Source organism: Chiloscyllium plagiosum, unplaced genomic scaffold (genome assembly GCF_037043375.1).
Source record: "Chiloscyllium plagiosum isolate Xiang-an unplaced genomic scaffold, Cpla_swu_hap1 HiC_scaffold_8, whole genome shotgun sequence".
In the NCBI taxonomy this organism is placed as follows: domain Eukaryota; kingdom Metazoa; phylum Chordata; class Chondrichthyes; order Orectolobiformes; family Hemiscylliidae; genus Chiloscyllium; species Chiloscyllium plagiosum.
In genome coordinates this window covers 54,927,637-54,952,595 of record NW_028270146.1, presented here as the reverse complement: position 1 = coordinate 54,952,595, position 24,959 = coordinate 54,927,637, and the positions used below count along the sequence as shown (strand labels likewise).

At 41.4% G+C, this 24,959-nt stretch overlaps 1 protein-coding gene across 2 annotated transcripts in view; it reads left to right on the top strand.

Annotated features, from left to right (window-relative positions):
- The window catches only part of txndc16 (thioredoxin domain containing 16), a 126,863-nt gene that overhangs the window by 57,204 nt on the left and 44,700 nt on the right, over nt 1-24,959 (top strand). For both annotated transcript variants that reach the window (XM_043697651.2, XM_087989857.1), the window contains exons 13-15: nt 1,007-1,066; nt 10,408-10,576; nt 18,475-18,611. In XM_043697651.2, the coding sequence (XP_043553586.2) occupies nt 1,007-1,066; nt 10,408-10,576; nt 18,475-18,611 (366 nt within the window). The remainder of the gene's footprint in view (nt 1-1,006; nt 1,067-10,407; nt 10,577-18,474; nt 18,612-24,959) is intronic.

Here is a 24,959-nt window from a genome sequence, read left to right as displayed (position 1 = left end):
GACAGTGCAACAGTGGAGGTGGCAAGCTGGATCTCATTTCACTTGACTATTATTTCCTGTTTCTTTATGAATAATAATCCAAAAGTAACTCAGAACCATTTTAAATGGCTTTGATTTTGTAGGGGAATGGAACCTTGACCCGAGAGTTTTAGGCTTGGTTTCATGGTGATTTGCAGTGAATTATGTAATTACTGGTTACAGATGCACTAACCAGGCATATTTATTATTACAAGTTAAATATGAATTATTATATTATTGTTAGCTATGAGAATGATCATTAATGTCAGGTAATGGTGCAATTTCAGTGAAGCTATTAGCATCCAGTGGAATCTTCACCATATCATGTGCTTTTCCTTTTGCTTTTATGCTGGTCCTTGACTTCCCTCATCAGCCATCACTGCCTCGTCCTCCTTTGTGTGTTTCTTCTCCTAAATTATGCCAGAAACGCCTGCCATTGCTGCTCCATCGTATTCCCGATTAAGTTCCCCTTCCAATCAACTCTGACCAGCTCCTTCCTCATGTCTTTGTCATTACCTTTACTCAATTGTTACCTCTGGTTACATGTTACACATTACCTCATTACACTTATGGGCTTTACCACAGGTTGCTCCAAAAAAAATCTCATAGACATTCTATGAATTCCTTTTCTTGAGATTCATTGCCAACCTGATTTTCCCAATATACCTGCATTTTGAAATCCTGCATGATTATTGTTTCTTTGCATGCTTTTTCTATCTCCTGATCTATTTTCTTCCCCACATCCTGACTACTGTAAGGAGGCCAATACACAAATTCTATCAAGGTCTTTATTCCCTTGTGGTTCCTGCGGTATCTCAGCAGCATGCTTGGTTGATTCAGTAGAAGATAATTTGATTGGAAAGTTTACAAAAAAAATAAGGAGTTTATGTGAGACGACTTGTAGTACCTAGTCCTACATTTAAATATGTATGGTAGGCTGGTATAAGACATTTTGCAGGGTTAATATTTTTAATTATTGATCTTTTAGGGGATGCTGTTTCCATGGCATTTTTGCAGTCCTATGCAGAAGTATCTACCAGACTTGCAGGTAATTTGTGACATAATTACCTTTCCTTGATATTTAATTTCAGCAGCTGTCTGTTGTGCATGTCTTGTATGGAATCCTCAATCTGTGTTACTTGTGCTAATCTTAAGGTTCCAATCATTCACTTTTTGTTAATTTCAAAACATTTGCATTGTAGCTAACTGCCCCTTGCCGTTCTTCTTGCTGCTCAGTATAGTTCTGTTGTGCTAATGAGACATAGAACAGTATTGAATCATAGAATGGTAACTATGGTCAGTGCTATGGAGGGACAGATAGTGTAGAGGAGATGGAGTGGCTGAAGAAGGACTGGGACAGGGTAAAGTGTGCAAAGCAGTGTGGCAAATGGAATGCAATGTGGGAATGTGTGAGATTATGCACATTGGAGGAAGAATAGAGGCTAAATGGGGAAAGGATTTGGAAATTTGATGCACAGAAGAACAGGATTACTAGTTCAGGATTCTTTTAACATTAACATGCAGGTTCAGTTAGCAGTGAGGAAGGCAAATGTAATGTTAGCGTTCATTTAGAGAGGGCTCAAATACTAGAACAGGGATGCACTGCTGAAGCTGTATAAGACTCTAGTCAGACTACTTTTGAATTATTGTGAGCAGTTTTGGGCCCTCTATCTAAGGACGGATGTTCTGGCTTTGGAAGGAGTCCACAGGAGGTTTACACGAATGATCCAGGGATAAAGGGCTTGTCACGCGAGGAGTGGTTGAGGACTCTTGGTTGTACTGAGGGTTTAGAAGGATGAGCGGGGAGCTCATTGAAACTCATTGAGAGGCCTGGGTAGAATGGACGTGGAAAAGGTGTTCCGCTAGTAGGTGAGACTCGGACATGAGGCCACAGCCTCTGAGTGGAAGAACTATCCTTTCAAACTGGGATAAGGAGGAATTTCTTCAGCCAGAGGGTGCGGAGGCTGTCATTGAGTGTAATTAAAGCAGAGATAGATAGGCTCTTATTTAGTAAGGGATCAAGAGTAATGGGGAGAAGGCAGGAGAATGAGGTTGAGAAACATATCTGCCATGATCGACTGGCAAAGCAGATCTTCGGGATCCCTGCAATTTGGTTAATTCTACTCCCTCACATATTGTTCTTTAACCCTGCATTTTTAGTCCCTTCGTTTGAACTGATTCATTGTAGAGTAGGCAAATTGGTCACCCTATGGAAAGACAGAGTCGAAGAGTGTGGCGTTGGAAAAGCACAGCAGGTCAGTCAGTATCCAAGGAATTGGAGAGTCAACTTTTTGGGAATAAGCCTTTCAACGGGAATGTGGGGGAAAAAAGGAGGCTGAGAGATAAACAGGAAGGTGGGGGTGGGGCTGGAGTTGGGGAGAAGGTAGCTGGGAAGGTGATAGGTAGATGCAGGTGGGAGTTATTTGTGATAGGTTGGTGGGAAGGGTGAAGCAGATAGGTGGGAAGGACATTGGACAGGTAGGACAGATCAAGAGGGGGTGCCTAGTTGGAGGGTTGGATCTGGGATGAGGTGGGGGAGGGGAGATTTGGAAACTAGTGAAGTTGATGTTGATGCTGTGTGGTTGAAGGGTCCAAAGGCAGAAGATTAAGCTTTCTTCCTCCAGTCGTCAGGTGGTTTGGATTTGGCAGTGGAAAGTCTGAGACTACCATAATCTCTTCCTTTCCTGGACCTCTCTGTCTCAATCTCTGGCGAATGACTCAACGTGGGCATCTATTTCAAATCCATCGACTCCCACAGCTACCTGGACCACAACTCCTCATTCCTGAAGAAGGGCTTATGCTTGAAACGTCGATTCTCCTGCTCCTTTGATGCTGCCTGACCTGCTGCGCTTTTCTAGCAACACGTTTTTAAGCTCTGATCTCCAGCATCTGCAGTCCTCACTTTCTCCTACTTACACCTCCTCCTACTCCGCTCCTATAAAAATGCTATCACTTACTCCCTATTCCTCCACCTCTGCCGCGTCTGCTCCCAGGAGGAGCAATTCCACTCCAGAACATTCCAGATGGCCTCCTATTTCAAGGACTGCAATTTCCCCTCCCAAGTGGTCAACAATGCCTTCTAGTGCATCTCCTCCACTTCCCGCAGCTCCGCCCTTGAACCCCCCACCCCTCCAACTGCGACAAGGGTAGAACCCCCCGGTCCTGATCTTCCACCCCAATAATCTATGGATACAGCACATTATCCTCCATCATTTCTGCCACCTACAATCAGACCCCAACACCAGAGATATATTTCCCTTCCCACAGAGACCGTTCCCTCCATGTCTCCCTCGTCAGGTCCACACCCCCACCAATCCACCCTCTACACCTGGCACCGTCCCTTGCCACTGCAAGAGATGTAAACTGTGTGCCCACACCTCCCCCCTCACCTCCATCCAAGGCCCCCAAGAGATTTTCCATGCACATCCAAGCACCTCATCTACTGTGTCCGTTGCTTTTGCTATTGTCTCCTCTACATTGGGGAGACAGGATGCCAACTCGTGGAAATGTTTCAGAGAACATCTCTGGGACACAAGCACCAAATAACCCCACCACCCTGTGGCCAACCACTTCAACTCCCCCTCCTACTCTGCCAAGGACATGCAAGTCCTGGGCCCCCTCCACCGCCAAATGCAAGCCATGGTTGGAGGGGGCCCAGGATTGGAGGAAGAACACTACATCTTCCATCATGGGACCCTACAATCACACGGCATCAACATCGACTTCACCTGTTTCCTCATCTCCCCTCCCCCCAACTCATCCCAGATTCAACCCTCCAACCCAGCGCCACCCTCTTGACCTGCCTTACCTGTCCATCTTGCTTCCCATTGATCTGCTCCACCCTCCCCACCAACCTATCACGTTCACTCTCACCTGCATTTACCTATTGCCTTCCCAGCTACCTTTCCTCCAGCCCCACTCCCATCCTCCTTTTTATGTCTCAGCCCGCTATTTTCCCGACATTCCTGATGAAGGGTTTATTCCTGAAACATCGATTCTCCTTCTGTTTGGATGCTGCCTGACCTGCTGTGCTTTTCCAGCACCACACTTTTCCACTCTGATCTCCAGCATCTGCGGTCCTCACTTTCTCCTATGGAAGGACAGTCAAAAATAATTATATGAAAAGTAACCATATAGGTAGTGGAATGGCTGAGACTACCATCATCCCTTGTTGGGTATAAATAGTTTCAACATGAAACCATTGTGTTTTCACCTTTCTAATTTTGACTTTTCCCCTCCCCTGACTAAATAGTGGCATGACAGTCTTACAGCAGTTGAGACAGGAAGGCCAAAATATTTGTAAACATTGTAAGTGATTGCTTACTTGCACAAAAAATGTTTAAGAGGGCACATAAGATATTTGCTACTATACAGAATTATTCGTAGTGACCTCAGTGTAGTGTTGTGACAGCATACATATTATAAAATTAAGTTTAATTAGCAAAGTGCTGAAATTGCAAAGCTAGATTATAACAAGATTATAAAGGTGTTTGCTTTAAAAAAATATAGTAAGCAACGTGAGTTAGCTTAAATAAGAAGGGTTGGAATATTATGTTAATATGTGCCAGGGTCATCTCTTCACTCTGAGGCTGTGCCCTTGGGTGCTAGTCTCTCCTACTAGTCTCTCCACATCCATTCTGACCAGGCATCACAATATTCACAATGAACATCAACTAGCCACAAAAAGACATGACCCTCTCTCACTAGTATCCTCACATACAGATGAGGAAGGACACCACTTCGACTGGGACAACACATCCATCCTAGGACAAACCAAACAAAGACACGCACGAGAATTCCTAGAAGCATGGCATTCCAACCAGAACTCCATCAACAAACACATCGAGTTAGACCCCATCAACCACCCCCTGAGAAAAGGAACAGGAAGTGACTTCACCACAGGAAATAACATTACCACAGGAAATGACATCACCAACCCAAACCTATAAATAGAAAGCAGGAATTTTCAGCATTGCTTCGCATGAGGTCCACTGAAGATGTTACCTAGCAAGGTAACGAAACGTCTGGAAATGATCCTTTCAGCTCAGCGAGCAAACCTACATCCAAAACCTCAACCTGAGCTACAAATCTTCTCACCACAATATTCTGTAGGTTTCAATGAGATCTCCACTCATCCTTAAAAAACCCCACTGAGTACAGACCCAAACATTTCAATCATTCCTCATATAACAAACCCTTCATCCCCAGGATCATTCATATAAATCTCCTCCAGATCACACTACCTGGGATATGGGGCCCAAAACTGCTCATAATATTCCAAATGAGGCCTGACCAGAGTTTTACAGTCTTACTGCCTCAGCAGTACATCTCTGCTTTTGTATTCTAGCTTTCTTGAAATGAATGCTAACATTGCATTTGCCTTCCTGACTGCTAAATGAACCTGCATGTTTAGAGAATCCTGAATTGGACTCCTATATTCCCTTGGCAATTACAGTTTCTGAAGTCTTTCTCTGTTTAGAAAATAGTTCACACCTCTGTTCTTAAAAAGTGCATAACCTCAAACTCTCCCAGATTGAATTCTATCTGCTACTCTTTGCCCACTCTCCTGTACAAGTCATTCTGGAGCATCCAAACAGCAGGAGAATCGATGTTTCAGGAATGAGCCCTCAGTTCCTTCATTCAGATAGTTAATGTATAATGTGAATACCCATTAACCCTTGCAGAGATCCACGAGTCACTGGCTGTCATCCTGAAAAAGGCCCTTTTATCCCTGATGTTTGCCTTTTGCCAGTCAGCCAATGCTCTATTCATGCCAGTAGCTTGCTCCTAACACTATGGCTTCTTACTTAGAACTGTTTGGCATTTCTGGACATCTAAATAGATTACATCTACTGGCTTCCCCTTGTCTAACTTGCTTATTACCACCCCAAAAATTCTAACAGATTTGTCACCCGTGACCTTACTCTTGATGAAGCTATGCTGACTCATTATTATCTTACCGTGCATTTCCAAGCACAGGTACACAATTCTTTATCTGAAACCCTTAGGGCCAGCTGGTTTTCGGGATTCGGAATTCTTTGGATTTCTGAATAATTGACAGTTTCACAGTGAAATTAACAAGAATTACCAAACAGCAGGCTGTGAGTACCAAGAGCTCTGAGACAGAATTGATGCCGGCCAGTGCTGGGCCATGCCACTACTTCATATCTGAGTGACATGGGTTGAATGGATGTGGAGCTGGGTTAACTGTTTGCATGTGAAACAACCTTACTATGGAGAAGAAAACTTCACGAAAAAGACTTCGGAATTTGGAGTTTTTCGGATTCTGGTATTTTGGATAAAGTATTGTGTACCTGTATTCTGCATTCTCATCCTTAATAATGCACTGTAAAACCTTGCCATTGACAGAGATCAAGCTAACTGGCCTACAGTTTCCTGTCTTCTGCCTTTCTCCCTCCTTAAACAGAAGTGTTACATTTTCCAGTCCTCTGGGATCCTCCCCATCTCCAGTGATTCCTTTATGATCAGCATTAATGACTCTACAATCTCCTCAGCTATCCCCTTCAGAACTCTAGGGTATAGTCCATCTAGGTTGGGTGATTTATCCATCTTGAGAGGGTAAAAACAATGACTGCAGATGCTGGAAACCAGATTCTGGATTAGTGGTGCTGGACGAGCACAGCAGTTCAGGCAGCATCCAAGGAGCTTCGAAATCGACGTTTCGGGGGCAAAAGTCCTTCATCAGGAATAAAGGCAGTGAGCCTGAAGCGTGGAGAGATAAGCTAGAGGAGGGTGGGGGTGGGGAGAAAGTAGCATAGAGTACAATGGGTGAGTGGGGGAGGGGATGAAGGTAATAGGTCAGGGAGGAGAGGGTGGAGTGGATAGGTGGAAAAGGAGATAGGCAGGTAGCATTTATGTACCGTTAAAGGTTGTACATTTAATACTCCTGAGCAGAGAACCTGGGAATTGAACCATTGAAGATCTCTTGCAATTGCTGTAAGGCTGCTGTGTAAACATGGTGTTACTATGTGTAGTTGAGACATTTAATTATACTACAATCATTTCCTTGTATGAAGTTCTGTCTGGCTGCATCTAGTATATACTGGCCTCACGGAATGGGAAATATCCAATTCCTGATTGATAACTGGTTTAAGAGCCCTGTGAAAGTTTGCCTATGGAAAGTTTTGAGGATAAATGGTATGGATACTTAAAATAGTAAAAACTATATGTTTGACATTTTCTAAAAGAAAATAGTTTATTTGTGGATCAGAAGAATCAGGTGTACTGCTCCATGTATCAAAAAGAAACTCTGGGCATTTCCTAGGCTTCTAAAACCTTTCCATAATAGCTTTGGCTCTAGTCACCTATTCTTGACCTCTTACCATATGATGGGAACACTCCCTCAAGTCTAGACCTGGACCCTTTCTGCACAACAGCCTGTTTGTTATTTCTGCCAGATTTGAAGCAGCGGTAAGTGGTGGTGGAGCACTGGGGATGGGGTGGGGAGGGCTTCCTACAGATTATTAATATTATTAATCCTATTCCTATCCAGGAGTTAAAAATCCATCCCTGTTTTACATGGTAGTGCCATGAGAAATCTTTTGCATTTGGTGCAGGGTGTGAAATAACTTTAGCTGATACATGCTGTGATTTATAGAAAAATCAGGGGACCGAATTCTTAGAATGTTATCATCTCACCATTTCAATTCATGCTTCTAAGGAATATAACTGATTTGGAAAATATTTGAGTGACTGATATTTTACCACCCACTAGTTTGATCATATTACACTTGTGATTGAGCAATGTTAACAAAAGGCATGTGCCTAAGTTAGCCAGGAGAACAGAGACTTTAAGTACTGGATGATTTTTTTAAATCCAGTAGAATGGAAAATAATTTGTACTTCCATTCTTCAATCTTTCAATATGGACTAATTTGCTAAATGTACTATTTTTAATGGTTGGATGTAAAAAAGCCTGTAATTGAACAATATATGTGTTCATACTAGCTTATCTTTGTGTTTGTTCAAACTTTGAATTTTCACTTGAAGATGTACTTTTGATTCTCTTTTTCATTGCCTCACCATTTGAAAAGCTTGCTGGGTCATCAATACTTATCAAAAATATTACTAAGTTAAGATTTATGTGCAACAATTAGATTACAGAATCCTTTTTGCCTTAGCACTCTTCATACCACTGCCTGATGTTTCTAGTCATAGTGAATTGCTTGAATAATTTTGATCCTAGATTCTCCACTATATTTGAGGCATATATTTCTTTCAATTTACATGTACATACCCACTGCATCCTGATCATCAAATACAGTCATAACATTTGTTAAATATTCCTAGCAGCATTGCTTAGGACTCATCTAAATCATAATTATCCTACTGATCTCCTCCATGTACTTTCTCCTCAAAGTTGCAAAGACTATCTCTGCCAAAAGATGCAACCATGGTCTTTTTGAAATATTTCTACCATGTAGGTTATTCGTTCAGGATTATACTGCAGAGATCCGCCTGAACTGACAAGACAGTGAAACCAGTTTTTAAGCCTTCTCACCAATTACCTTCTGAATGATCATTCTGGTACAGTTTTGTGGTCTTTGCATAATGCCGCCTAGCTGCTGATGTAGACTGTTCTCCATGGAAATAGGAGTATCCACAGTATGTGACTTCCACGCCATTGCTGACACGAATATTTTTCAGGGCATTTAAATTCTGAAGAATGAATGAATCGTGACAGCTTCCAGTAAGTTTCACATTACTGTGTAGGATGACTAACCACAGACAATCAGTATATTCGAGAGGCAGATGTTATTTTCTATTGAGAAAGTTTAAGTTGGGGAACGGAGTTGACTGTAGGAGTTCTCAAAACAACTTGGGTGCTATTCATTGAATACTGACTCTTGAGAAAGCTTCCATAGTCTCATAATCGTTGTACTTCCAACCTGTTGCTCAATTTTTTGTGATCCAAAATCAATTAACCTTTCACATCTCATATTAACATATGAAATAGGAGCAAGAATAGGCGGCTTGTCCCCTGAGCCTGCTTCACCATTTCATAAGATCGTGGCTGATTTGACTATGGCCTCAAATCTGCATAGTTCTGCAAGTCTGCAGAAGTTCATCAAAGATCCTTAGACAGCACCGTCCAAACACACAATCACTTCCACCTCAAAGGACAAGGGCAGCAGATTCTTGGAAACACCACCATTTGCAGGTTCCCCTCTAAGCCTTTGGTGTTCCGATTTGGAAATATATCATTGTTTTTTCACTTGCTCGAGCAAATTCCTGGAATTCTCTCCCTAATGACATTGTGGGTCTACCTACAGCATGTGAACTGCAGCAGTTCAAAAAGGCAACTCACCACCATCTTCTCAAGGGCAACTAGGGATGGGAAATTAATGCTGGCTCTCGCCAGCAATGCCCATGCAACACGAGTAAATAAAAAATTGAGAGTATTTTTCCTTTGAGAAATCATATCAAGCTCACTGATCATTTTAAAACTGTGAAGGTGTATTCATAAAAACGAAAACAGCTACAGATACCTAAACTGTTTTAAAATCTGTGCATTTATTTTTCCCACTATGATAAACTTCCTTTCTAGATCTACTTAAAATGAAACTTGTGGAAAATGCTAAATAATAACAACAAACAAAAATTGGTAACAATCCCAAATCAAGATGGTATTTTGTAACTAATAATTTCTATACAGATTCATAAATTTGCTATGTGCATATGTGTACCTGTCTGAAAAAGTTGGTTTCTGTTCTCATATTAATGTCATACTTAAGGCAACTTTTTTTCTATCTTTCTGTATGTAGAGCAGAAACTAGCTACCAAAATCAGAGGAGTTCATCCTCTCAATATGATGAGGCAGCAATGCCTCAGGTTTGCATATATCAGTTCTTCAGCCTGTACTGTAGGAAAAAAGTCTTCCAACAAACTGTGTTTTCTATCATTTTAGTATTTCAATATGAACCTAAAATATATTTTCTCCAAAAAATGTACATATAGACACTATGCAACCTTTTGTCTCATCGCAAACTTTCACTGTTGTATTTTGTCATTTCAATATTTATGACGTCATATCATTTTGGCTGTTTTAATGCCTCTAAATACACATTTTAAACAGATATTAGCTTTAATTGATACTGCAGTGTTGATATTTTCCAAGCTCGACCGTCTTGTACAGTTCAAAATTGTAATTGTAAAATTGTAGAAACCTCTAATTTTGAGTAAATGTTACAAAATTAAGATTTCTCAGAATATATGTAATGCTGCTAAGTTCCGAACCTACATTTGTTTTCAGGGTAGAACCTTCAGAGACCATTTATCTTGGACTACCCATATAAATACTGCCTTACTGATATATTTTTTGTTTTAAATTGAATGCAATAAAATTCTTCTGAAAACGTTGCTGCATAGATATGAAGGACCTTGTCCTGACTCGAGTTAACTGTGGAGACTGGCCAGGTGTTTGTTTGAATGAAGGCGTTACACACTTTCCAACTGTCAAGATATATATTCAAGGCGATAAACCCTTACTCTACACTGGAATGCTAGGAGTACACAGTCTATTAAAGTTCATTATGCTGTAAGTAAATTAAACTAAACCTTCTTATTTTCTTTTGCTTGGAATGTGGATGATTCTATTAAAACAGTATTTATTGTCCTGATATTATTTAAAATTCAGCCATAGAGTGCCTGTGCAGATATAGGTGTAAGGTAGTTCCCTCCTGAAGAGCATTAGTGAACTAATTTAATTCTTTTTTTAAATAATTGGTTTTTGGGCATAAAGTTAGTTTGCATACCATAACCCAAGACCAGTTATATTAAATTGCTTATGCAGTGCTAAAGAACTAGCAGTTAATTTTGAACTGATTTCTTTTGCTGTTCACATATTATACTTTATTTCCTGTTTGTAAGTAAGGCTGTCAAGGAGGAAAGGTCCATTGGGATAATTTTCTTGTCCTTGACTGTTAGGAACACATCTCTATACTTATTCTACTCAGTTGCATTTTGATGCTTTACCACAAAACAAAACTTTGCACCTGTAGTTTCTTAGGAAACTTGATTATCTGTGGACATTTTGCGTGAAGTTTTCTAATTGTATCCTTGATTAACATTTTCATGATGTGTTCCTGTGAGGATGACTCACAAATGGTTTAAAAATGTTTCAAAATACCAGTTATTAATTAGCAGAAAAATCCAACAATTTATTGTGAAGATAAAAGCTTCAAATGTTCCACTTCTCTGCAAACTGCTGAATAATTTCCACCATTCTGTTGTTAGATCTGAAAATATTTGCAATCTTGCCATAAACCTCTCTAATACAAATGAAGTGTATCAATTGTATGTCATGAAATTGCTAGATGCATGCTATAAACCTGACTTAATCTCACTGCTACAGCGAGCACTGATGACATGGTTTATGGTCCTGCCATCAAGATTAGCATTAGATGCTCAGAGAAGAAATAAGTGGAGGCTGGTACAATTACAACATTTAAAAGGCATCTGGATGGGTATGTGAATAGGAAATGTTTAGAGGGATATGGACCAAGTGCTGGAAAATGGGACCAGATTAGGCTGGGATATCTGGTCGGCATGAATGAGTTGGACCAAAGGGTATGTTTCCATGCTGTACATCTCAATGACTCCAAGTGAACCTGTGAAGTCTTATTCCAACAGATAATGAATTGTTCTCAGAGAATTTTGGGAACTTCTTTTGTTCTGTCTTATGTATATTTTTGTGATTGCTTGTCTTACAATTATTTCATTTGGCTCTATTTATCTGATTTAGTTTTACAGCAGTCACTTGGTTTTCTTTTTTTTTAGCCTTTTTGCTTCATTGATTAAGGAGATTGAAGGCATGCACAGTAATGAGGTCCCAGATTTAACATTGACATGCACCATTATCAATTGTTGAAACTTTATTGCTGGAACAGCACAGCAGGTCAGGCAGCATCCAGGGAACAGGAGATTCGACGTTTCCTGAGGAAGGGCCTGTGCCCGAAACGTCGAATCTCCTGTTCCCTGGATGCTGCCTGACCTGCTGTGCTGTTCCAGCAATAAAGTTTCAACTTTGATCTCCAGCATCTGCAGACCTCACTTTCTCCATTATCAATTGACCTATTAGTCAGCTAACTGTTGGAAAATTGCTTTGGATGTAGCTTGGTACAGTGCTGTCCTCCCACTTCTGTTCTGTCCTGATCATTGTAGGATATTCCTTACCTGAATGGGCAAGTTTTCTTTGCTGACCAAGCTCTGTGCTTTGTCTCCATTGCATTGCAGCATACAACCGAGGATACAACCGAGAACAACAATCTGGGACTGTGGGTTTTGTTGCAAACTACCCCTCAGACTTGCCCACGTAGCAATCTGCTGCTTAAGCTGTGATGTATAGTCCCTCTCGTAATCCTATGGCTCTGGTTGTGTCTCCACTGAGTTGGTGATCATTAGGTTTGTCTTGAGTCAGATATAAAAAGATAACTCTTTTCCCCAATTAGCTAACCTTTGACTTTATGGGCTGGGTCAAAATGTGACAGACTGATTGATTGACACAGTATATGGTGACACCTTCCATGAACCTGACACCGATCTGTCTGATTCACTGGCCACGGTAAGTACGCCTACTTGAAGAAATGCATTCTTGCTGACAGTTAGGTATGGTAGAGCGACAGGCTTGGAATTATTGTTGCAGTGTCCCAACTGAAAGATCTGTGGGTAAATGTTTGCTTGTAAACATTTTAGAACAAATAGCACTCAATAATCAAGGCGCATGGTGATCTCTTGGAATTTTGAATTATTAAACTGGAAGGAACACTCTAAAGCAAAGCAAGATAATTTAATAAAATTAACAGTAGCACGGCAAAGATTAGTTCTTCCCTCATTCCAGGCAAAGCAATATTTAACAAAATAAACATCTTCAAAATCTTTGTACTATGGCATTATTTGCTGACACCTACAACTGGCCATGTGCACTGTTCTGAAAATGTGCATGCACACAATTCCAGGCCCAATACATCACTTTTTGCGTGTGATATTATATGCAAAGGCTGCACTACGCGCATATCGAGAAAAAGTATATAACTTTGAAACTGGCTCTGCAATAGGCTGTGAGGATATGGGAGGGGGAATACATGGAGGGGGTGACTAGTGAGGCTGGTCCCGGGAGGAAGGGAGATGGGGGATACACTGGAGAAGTTGATGGTACTGTATAATCTGGGAGAAGGGATGTGGCATCGAGGAAGCCCCCCCCCCACCCCACCTTTTCTTGGATGCTGGAAATCTGACATAAAAACTGAAACTGCTGGAGAACTGTTAACTGTTGTTTTGGAGCACAAACCCCTCAATTTGTGCACATCAGGCTTGGAATTAACAGCTGAAATTATTGGAGTCTGTTCTTCTGTATTTTAAGCCATGCTTTGTATCTTGCGTGGTTTGTGAATAAGAAATGTGTTTTTGATCTAAGTTTTGTTGGAAAGAATTTCCCATTTACATCTGTTTGTAAAGTTAATCATTTTCAATCAGTCTGTCCACAAACATTTGGAGAAGAACTACGCGTGGGAGTACAAATCTGAACTTGAAGAATGTTTAAATAAACAAACGAGCAAAGGAAAAGGCCAACCAAATGATAGAAATGTGATACAGTTTAAATTGACATCAGGGCCATGATTTTTAATTCTGCCCTTCTGCAAACCAGAGGGGGCAAACAAAATGGAATGAGACTCTTCTCTATCTCTTTCTCCGCAATGATCTTTCACATTGCAGTTTTGAATTGCAGGTCACACTTCCCAAAATGCTGAGGCCCTACATTAGGTATGTAGACTAAACTTCTGTGAAGTAAACAATTTGCCATTTTAAGTGGAACTGTGATATGAGGAACAGTGATCTCTGGGAAGCAAGAGACAAAAAAACTGCAGATGCTGGAATCCAAATAGACAAGCAGGAGACTGGAAGAGCACAGCAATCAGGCAGCACTCGGGCCAAGACCAGGAGTTATTGTAAGACATTATTTGTTTTATGATTGGGGTATCTTCTCTAGTCACCAGAAAGAAGCTTTGGCAACTGAAAGAGTTAATGTTTCAAGTCCAATATAACCCTTTTTTGGAGCTCTTGATTAGTCTGTTTTTGTCCACATAGATGCTACCAGACTTGCTGAGCATCTTCAACATTTTCTGTTTTTCATTTCAGATCTCAAGCATTCCCATTAATTTGCTTTATTTTGCGGACTCCACTGTCCTTGGCATCGACCACCCCACTCCCTTCTCCCTCTCCTACCCAACATCTGCACTCTTGCTGCACTTCGCCAATATAGTCAGTTTCACCTGGCACTTCTTGCCCTGGGTCCCCATGCCAGCGTTCTAGCCCTATGATGTTAAAGGCCAGCTAGCCACTTCCCACCAGCTTTCCAGGTTTTTCAATGATATTGAGGCCTCACTATTAAAAGCATGCAAACCTACCAAAAGCAGCTCCTGATCAAGGACTCCATTATCTTTTCCGCACTCCCACTCAGCAGTTAAAATCAAGATCCTTTTCTTGTCTTTTATGTACAAGCATTTTAATGATTTGCCATTCAAGTTTACAGCTTGCACTGCTGCAACCAACTTTTCGATATAATTCTTGTCACCATAATAACCTGTAATAGATAAGCGAAAGAGAATTTCTATGTTAAGAGACCAGTACATGGTCACTGGAAATCTGGAGTCCAGAGCACATTTCAGTATCTAGCTGCTGCGATGAAGATATGTTTAATTTGCCCTGTCCACCTGAGGCTTTTTTTCAAGTTTTTGTTTTCCTTGTTGAGAAAGTCTAAATGCTAAATTGCAGTTGCACTTAAGCATCTGAGATTAATTAGAAGGCAGTTACAGTTACTTAAAAGTTTCATGCTACATATCAACAAAAATGTCTGATTTTCTTGCTGCTGGTTTGTTGTTGATTGCATCTGTAACAAGATCTGTTACTGTTTGGAATATAAAACGGGGTGTGATTCACACATTCTGAAACTTGTGAGAAATACTACAAGATGCAAGTGATTTTTTTCTGCAAGTGAAAGTATCTTGCATCTAGAATGTGTCTACAGCATGCAATACTTTTGATGTGTAGTCGCTGGGAAACATGTCAGCCAACTTGCACTATTTCCCACAAACAGCAGTGTGAGAATAAGCAGATAATCTGTTTTTATGAGATTGATTGAGGGTGCTTTAATGATATTGGACAGTGGCTCCTCCCCTGTTCATTTTCAAAAGGAATCTTTTTGCCTACCCGAGAGGGCAGATGGAGTCTTGGTTTAATGTCTCATCCAAAATCTGGCATGCCCAACATTACAACATGCCTTTGGTTTCTATCCTAATTGCCAACCTTGGTTTCTGTGTTCAAATCTGTGGTTTGGGACTTGAACTCACAATATTCTGACTCAGAGGGGCAAGTACTACCAACTCACACGAGGTAAATAGATCTTATGTAACGTTGCTGGCCATTAGTCACAGGATGTACTTTTTTTTGCCATGCGGTGGTATGTAGCACAAAATGCAGGATTTTCAATCACAAAAGCCAAATAATGTAAATAGTGGAAATCTGAAATAGAAACAGAAAATGCTGGGAATACTCAGCAAATCAGGCAGTTGAGGAAGAAACAGGTTTATACTTTAGGCAAATATCCTCAGGATTCTTACATAATTCTCCAAACCACTCATTTAAGATGATTAATTAAAGATGCATTTTTATTATGATTTGGAGATGCCGGTGTTGGACTGAGGTGTACATTTTTTTATTGTGTTATTCTGTAATTTTCACTTTTACATGGGTATTCCACCCACGTTCTGTGAAAACCGAAACAAAACAAAAACTCAGCTGATCTAACAGCATCTGCGGAGAGAAATCAGAGGTAACATTTCGGGCCCCGTGACCCTTCTTCAGAACCCTTCTGTGAAAACAGCACATTTGGCTTCATTCGTTAACCTATGCTGCTGTCCATGTGGTAGGTTATAGAATTACTTAAGGTGAGGCAATCCTGAGGTTGATTGAATACACAGTTGAGATAATTTGGCCTCTTTTAATACTGTGTATCTGGTGTTAGGAACAATAATTTTAAATTTAATTTATATTTTGTATCTTTCTGTTAAGAAGGCAGCGACATAGTTACAGGTTAATATTTAGAGTTGTTTTGTCAGGTTAATGCTGAAGGTCTGGAGGTCTCTTTGTATATATGCATTTTTCATGAGATTTTTCAACCTTTGAAGTGAAGAAATGAAGATTGGTGGTTTAATGCATTAAAGAAAGTTGAATTATCTGTATTGTTGCCCAGCAACATGGGTCTATGGACAAACAGAGAAGATCACAGTCAATAGTGGGATTTGATTTCAATAATATTAGGAATTAAAAGTCTAAAGATGACCATGGAACAGTATTAATTATCATCGAAAAAATCTAGTTCACTGATGTCCTTCAGGGAAGGAAATCTGCTGGATATCCCCTGGCTCTCAGATTCCAGTCTTCAAACAATTCAATTCATTCGATCAGTTGATGTCACGAGAAGGCTGAAGGCCCTGGACATTGCAAAGTTTATGGGCTCCAACAATATCTCAGCAATAATGTTAAGGATATTCTCTCTAGAACTTGCCATGTCCCTAACCAAACTGTCCTAGTACAGCTATGACACTGGCATCTACCTGACAATATGGAAAATTGCTAATTTATCTTATACACAAACAGCAGATAAATCCAACCCAATCAATTACTGCTCCATTAGTCTGCTCTCAGTCAGCAGCAATGTGAGGGAAATTGTAATCAATAGTACTGTCAAACAGAATGGGAAAATTAAATTTGAGAAGATAATAGCTAAGCTTGAAGTATCATCAGCTGCTGGATGCAATACAGTCATGTGAGGTGGTGATATATTGAGGCAATAACCTTAGAAACAAGCAACAAACACAATGTAACTGGAACATATTCCTTTAAGGATGTAGTAAAGCTACTTGAGTAACTGAATTTTAACTATCACTCAAGACATGTCAAATTGAAATTTTCGCCTGGAAAGTGTTATGCTTAAACTGTAAAATTACTGGAAATTAATAGATTAAATTGTTTTGCTGGCAAGATTCACAGACTTCAAAAAAGAACATCTGGAACATTATGTACAGCATCTGGAAATTGCATTCTTCAGTTCTTGGGGTGGGATCATTAGTTCAGATTCAAACTGTTTGTGTAATGGAGTTTCTTATGGTTAACTTTAGCTGACATTCAAAAAATGAGGTTCTATTCCTGCAATTCTTATTCTGTCAACAATGATGCCTGCTAAGTACTCAAACTAATATCAACATACATTTAATGAAACCCTCATTCATGCATTTGTTGACTCTGACCTTGACAATCCCAGCCATTTTGTTTCTTTTTAACCCTCCATTTCCATGAAATCATTGAAACATCTGCTGTCTGTATCCCAACTTGAACACTATCGTGATTATTCGTTAGCCTTATGTATGCTGGCATACACAACCTTCAGTTTTTAACCTTGTTTTCAAATCCCTCTGTGATCTCATCTCTCCCCATCTGTGAAACCTCCTCAAACCCTACAACAATCTGAGATATCTGCACTCATCAAATTGTGGCCTTTCGAGCATTCTGTATTTTACTCACTTCACCATTGGTGGCTGTACTTTTAGACATGAAGGCCCTAACCTGTGAAACCAACCCATTAGCTCTTCTTCTTCCCTCAAGATATATTCTTGAAGCTTGAGCAAACTGTTTGTAAATTTATTAAATAATTCAATATATCCATGCATAAAATATATCTTTAAATGCATGGTTACTGCTAAACTGGATTCTGGTGAATACTTGACGCAGTAGTGCCCATTATGGCCATTAGAGGGTGTCTGTACATTATGTGCTTAGAGGACACCATTTAGAAACTGCTGAATTACACAAAATTATTAGCAGGCTTATATTTGTAATGAAGGACTATTGGAAAAATAAATACTAGATAAGAATTAACAACTTTGTTGAATCATTTAAATTAGTGGGCGGCACGGTGGCCCAGTGGTTAGCACTGCTGCCTCACAGCGCCAGAGACCTGGGTTCAATTCCCGCCTCAGGCGACTGACTATGCGGAGTTTGCACATTCTCCCCGTGTCTGCGTGGGTTTCCTCCGGGTGCTCCGGTTTCCTCCCACAGTCCAAAGATGTGCAGGTCAGGTGAATTGGCCATACTAAATTGCCCGTAGTGTGTTAGGTAAAGGGTAAATGTAGGGGTATGGGTGGGTTGCGCTTCGGCGGGTCGGTGTGGACTTGTTGGGCCGAAGGGCCTGTTTCCACACTGTAATGTAATCTAAAAAAAATACAATATGGTTGATTGTGATTGTTGAATTTGAGCATCATTGGTCATTTTGCTTGCTATTAAACTGTGTTGGATACCTTTTGCTGGACATTTTAAGAGTTCTTAATGATATGCAACTATATTGCCTGAGTTGTTGATATTCATTTTTTCCCTTGCTAGGAGCAGAATACCTACTCCCGTTCTGTTGATGTCAACAGAAGATGTTGAAGCCTGTCTAAAAGGAGATTTACACAGTGATCTCAAACCACAATGGGACATTCCTGTTGTAGGATTATTCAGCTCAGAAATGAAAGAAGGTACAATAAGAATGCCAAACTTATTATTATTACTGTCAGATTATTCTTAAAGGTTTGCTTCTCTGTGGTCTGAATTCCGAAAATGAAATTGATGGAAATTAGATTTGACATTTTGAAAGGCAACATATAATGCATATTTCCCTTCCTCTGTATGACACAAGTACTAGATCAGCTTCAGGCTATGTCAATGACAACCACTTTGCTGCTCATCATCCTCTCCCAGTACTATTATTGCCATTGTTGCAACTACCCATCTATTTGACATTCACTGAAAATATTGTTTTTCAGATTCTGAATCCATCCCTTTCACCATAAAACAATAAGATGTGGAAGCAGAACAAGGTCATTCAATCTAACGAATCAGCTCCACAATGCATCCGTTGCTAACATGTTTCTCAATCCCATTCTCCTGTCTTCTCCCTGTAAACCTTGAGCCGCTTACTAATCAAAAACCTATCTCTGTCTAAAAGACACCCAATATCTTTGCCTCTGTAGCCTCTATGGAAATGAGTTCTCTGGCTAAAGGAATTTCTCCTCAACTCAGTTCTAATGAGTCATCCCTTCAGTCTGAGGCTATGCGTTTGGGTCCTGATCTCTCCAGTGGAAACATCTTCTTCACGTCCACTCTATCCAGGCCTCTCAGTATTCTGTAAGATTTAAACTCAATGGAGTATTCTTCTAAACTCTGTTGAGTACAGGCCCAGAGTCCTCAACTGCTCCTCATTTAAAAAACCCTTCATCTTCAGAATCATTCTTCTCTCAAGGTGCCTCCTATCAGACCGTAGGGCTGCTGTCTCATTAGAGAGAGACAACAAGTGGTGATTTAACCTGAGGGCCACCACACCTCAGGCAATGGGAGAGGTTGAGAAGGAGAGTCCCTCATGGTAACTTCGGTCAGTGTGTAATTGAATCCATACTGTTCACAAACCAGCCATCCAGCCAAATGAGCTAACCAACTCCTGTATTTAAATTGAAACAGAATATTTTTAGTGTTGAAAGAACATAAATACTAGATGAATGTGATAAATTTAAGATTGATTAGAAAGCCTTACATCATCTGACATAACTCCTGGCAATTTTTTCTTTTTCCTAATTTCTTTATGCTTGACTCCATTTCACACCAGTTGCACATTTAGATTGAATCCAATGATGTATGACATTTGTGCCTTGCTTGACACTAAACCTCCAAGCTCATGTTCAATCCATCACCCGGTTTACTGTTTCCAACTCTGCAACATTGCGTTCCTCCCCAGCACTTCTTCCATTGTTGTTGAAACCCTCAGCAGTCCCTCACGCTCCCCATCTTCAACATTTCCAATGCTATGCTCGCCACAAACTCCACCTTGGCCAAAGCTCTGCTGCCTGTATCTTTTCCTGTACTGAATCTAGTCCTCGTATCACCCCTAAACCTGCAAGCCTTTATTTGGCTCACCACAACACTGAATTTAAAATGCTTACCATTTATTTTCAAATCCGTTCATGGTCTTGCTCCTCCATAGTTAATGGCGTTGATTACATTCCTTGCTGTTGTCTTCGGATACCTGTATGTTTCTGTTCTTTGTTTGGTGGCAGAACCTTCAACCATTTCTCAGTTACTCTCTATCTCCTTTAATAGCATCCTCTGATTCTTCCTCTTCTACCAGTTGGAGTGTGGTGTCTGAAAAGGCCACTCCTTCAGGTACCTCTTCGAACATCTAGCAATTCTTAGGAATGCAAGGAAGTATTTCATGATGTTATTGGTACATATAAATGAGTTTTGTGCACAATCTATGTAATGCTGATACTAACACCAATCTTACAATTGTTGTATCACTATTTTATTTTAAAATTTGTTCCTGAGATTTGGACAATGCTCATTAGGCTGCAGTAATTGTCCACTCCTAATTACCACTGCATCTTCAGGGAACATTGACAGGCATTTACTTTGGATAAGATCAGGTTGGGATGGTACATTTTCCATGCTTGACAGATTTGGCAAGGTTTTGGCCTGGCCTTCAAAGTGTCACATGTATTGAATTGCTTTCTTTGAACTAATACAAAATGGGCTTTGTTAAACCAAGTATCAAGAAAACATTGTAAAGGAGCCTTTAGGAATAGTGACCACACTATGATAATATTCTAAATTAAGTTTGAGAATGATGCAGTTTAATCAGACATTCGGGTTTACAATCTGGTCTCAGGAAGTAATGAAACTGTGGTGGACAAATTGGCGATAGTGAATTAGGAAACTGTGTTAAAATATACAATGGTAGGTCTTGGCAAGATGGCGGCGACTCATTAGAATTAGACGGCTCAGCAATTGGTGTATTTTTTGCCGTCCTTGGCTAACTTCTATGAAAGAATTGTTAATTTAAAACTTTGAGAACATATATTTGTTCACAATTTGGAATGGGATGGATGCCAAAGGGAGCAAACACCAGCAGGAAGGACACTCCCCCGCAGCACCAGGTGCACCAGAGGCTGAGCAGCGGTCTCTCTCAAACCCCCAAGGAACTTCACGGACCTGCAGGAATTGCTGGTGGCGGTGACAAGACGTGCCGCGAACTTAGAGGCTGCATTCGAGGAGATTCGTGCCCAGATCCAACTCATCATGAACAGGAGCTCCAGGGCCTTGGGGCGCGGATGGAAGAGGTGGCGGGTCGAGCCAAGGCCTCGGAAGCTGCGATCGAGTCCTTGTCCGGGTGAATCCAGGCCCTCGATTGAAAGGGTCTATCGGGTGTCAGTGTGCAGATCCAGGCCGGTACAGTGCCCCCATCCGGTCCTAGCGCACTTTCTCACATACAGGGACAAGCAAAGAGTGATAGAAGCCTCCAGATCACTGGAGAAAAATCCACAACCACCGCTGTGCAAGGTGTCAAAAATTATGTTCTTCCAAGATTTCTCAGCAGTTATAGTCCAAAAGAGGAAGTTCTTCAATGAAGTTAAGAAGAAGCTGAAGAACCTGAGCATCCAGGACTGCATGAAGTTCCCGGTGGTGCTCCATTTCAGCCACGAGGATTCGGTTTATATGTTTGACTCGGTGGATAAAGCCAAGAACTTTGTGGACACTTTAAAATAGACTAACTGATCTGAAGAATATGGTTAATGTTTGTCCTCTTTTCCTTCTTTCCCTGTGTTTTCCCTTTTCCCTTTCTTTTGTTTTTCCTCTCTCCCTAATAATCTTTTTTAAGAAAGGAGAAAAAAGTCTTGGAATATGTTGTTCCTATTATATTTTTTATGACTGGATTTTATCATGGGAAATATAATGGGTGCTCTTTGTTGTTTTCCACTTTTTTTTTGTTCTTTTTCTCTTTTAGTCATAATTGGGGCTGACATGGAGCCATGGATGGGGGAGTGCTTATCTGACTTTGTCTTCTTTTGTTAAGGATAATCTCCTTGTTTACTTTTTTTTGCCTAAGGCTGGGGGCGCAATCTGGCTTGAAGGAGCTGTAAAGGGGGGGATTGGGTAGGGTGAGTGCCCCCTATGGGCGAGGGGAGAGTCTCCCATTCAAGGTTTTATAGTTGGTTTTCTTTGTAGTTTTTTGGTAGCAATAGTCATTTGTAGTTATCTTCGAGTGGTTTTCGTGTACACAATTTTACAGCTCTGAGTCTTCGTTTACTTGTGCTCGGCATATTGCAAGCTGCATTCTCCCTCCCCGGAGTTTCAAGGGTCTCTGGTAGGGGATGTGGCTAAGTGTCTTGTTAAATGGTGCATCTGGAACATTAAGGGAAGTCATTTGCCTATTAAAAGGAAAAATGTGCTTTCTAGCCTTAAGAGGTAAAGGGTTGAAAGTGCTCTGTTGCAGGAAACCCATCGTGATGATGGGGAACATGTGAAGTTACAACAGTAGGTTTATGATTGGGTATTACTGTAGTTAGAGACAGTGCCGGGGTCCTTACACACAATGCCAAAAGGATTAATGAGGCTTTTTGGAGTTTTTACTCTGAATTGTATCGATCTGAAGGTTGACAGGGAAGTAGGGGAATGGCTATACTTATCCAGAAAAACCTTCCATTCACATTATTAGAACAGGTGAAATGTTCCTCCTGCAACATGTATGAGGTGAGGATGCCATCGACATCCCTGCCGATTACACTTGCAGGAAGTGCACCCATCTCCAGCTCCTCCAAGACCGTGTTAGGGAACTGGAGCTGGAGTTGGATGAACTTCGGATCATTCGGGAGGCAGAGGGGGTCATAGATCAGAGTTATAGGGAAGTAGTAACTCCAAAGATGGCAGATAGATGGGTGACAGTGAGGGGGACTGGGAGGAAGCAGCCAGTGCAGGGACCCCCTGTGGCCGTTCCCCTCAAGAACAAGTATACCGTTTTGGATACTTGTGGGGGGGATGACTTACCAGGGATAAGTAACGGGGCTCAGGTCTCTGGCACGGAGCCTGTCCCCGTTACTCAGAAGGGAAGGGTGAAGAAGAGCAGAGCAGTAGTAATTGGGGACTCGATAGTTCGGGGCACAGATAGGCGGTTTTGTGGGAACGAGAGAGACTCACGTTTGGTATGTTGCCTCCCAGGTGCAAGGGTACGTGATGTCTCTGATCGTGTTTTCCGGGTCCTGGAGGGGGAGGGGGAGCAGCCCGAAGTCGTGGTCTATATTGGCACCAACGACATAGGTAGGAGGAGTGCCGAGGATGTTAGACAGGCTTTCAGGGAGCTAGGTTGGAAGCTCAGAGTTAGAACGAACAGAGTTGTTGTCTCTGGTTTGTTACCCGTGCCACGTGATAGAGATTCGAGGAATAGGGAAAGAGAACACTTAAATGCGTGGCTACAGGGATGGTGCAGGAGGGAGGGATTCCGGTTTTTGGATAACTGGGGTTCTTTCTGGGGACGGTGGGACCTCTATAAACAGGATGGTCTACACCTGAACCTGAGGGGCACCAGTATCCTTGGGGGGAGGTTTGCTAGTGCTCTTGGGGGGGGTTTAAACTAACTCTGCAGGGGCATGGGAACCCAGATTGTAGCTTCAGGGTGCAGGGCCTGGAGTGTAGGGAGGTTAGGAACATGGCCTCAATTTCCAAGGAGGGTGCCTGTAAACAGGAAAGTGGCTTGAAGTGTGTATACTTCAATGCAAGAAGTATACGAAATAAGGTAGGTGAACTTGCAGCGTGGGTTGGTACCTGGGACTTCGATATTGTGGCTATTACGGAGACATGGCTAGAACAGGGACAGGATTGGCTGTTGCAGGTTCCAGGATTTAAATGTTTTAGTAGGGTCAGAGGTGGGGGTAAAAGAGGGGGAGGTGTGGCATTGCTTGTCAAAGATAGTATTACAGTGGTGGAAAGGACGATGGATGAGGACTTGCCATCTGAGGTAGTTTGGGCTGAGGTTAGGAATAGGAAAGGTGAGGTCACCCTGTTAGGAGTCTTTTACAGGCCTCCTAATAGTCCTAGAATCATTGAAGAAAGGATAGGGAAGGTGATTCAGGAGATGAGTGACAGTAATAGGGTGGTTGTTATGGGGGACTTTAACTTTCCTGATATTGATTGGGAAAGCTATAGCTCAAGTTCGTTAGATGGGTCAGTGTTTGTTCAATGTGTGCAGGAGAGTTTCCTGACACAATATGTAGACAGGCCAACAAGAGGTGAGGCCATACTAGATTTGGTTCTGGGTAACGAACCAGGCCAGGTGTTAGAATTAGAGGTAGGTGAGCACTTTGGGGATAGTGACCATAATTCGGTGATTTTTACTCTCGTGATGGAGAGGGATAAGTGTGTACTACAGGGCAAGAGTTATAGCTGGGGTAAGGGAAATTATGATGCGGTGAGGCATGACTTAGGATGTGTGGCTTGGAAAAGTAGACTCCAAGGCAAGAGTGTAAATGATATGTGGAGCTTGTTCAAGGAGCAACTATTGAGTGTCATTGATAATTATGTACCTGTCAGGCAGGGAGGAAAGGGTCGTGCGAGGGAGCCGTGGTTTAATAAGGAATTGGAATCCCTTGTTAAATGGAAGAGGGCGGCCTATCTCAAGATGAGACGTGAAGGTTCAATTGTGGCGATTGAGAGGTATAGGGTAGCCAGGAAGGACCTGAAGAGAGAGCTAAGAGCAGCAAGGAGGGGACATGAAAGGTCCTTAGTCGGTAGGATTAGGGAAAACCCTAAGGCTTTCTATAGGTATGTTAGGAATAAAAGAATGACTAGGGTAGGAATAGGTCCAGTCAAGGATAGTAGTGGGAAGTTGCGTGTGGAGGCGGAAGAGATTGGGGAGACACTGAATGAATACTTTTCTTCAGTATTTACTCAGGAACAGGGCATTGTCGTCGATGTGAATACTGAGTCACAAATAAGTAGAATGGATGGCTTTGAGGTATGTAGAGAAGAGGTGTTGGAAATCCTGGAAAAGGTGAAAATAGATA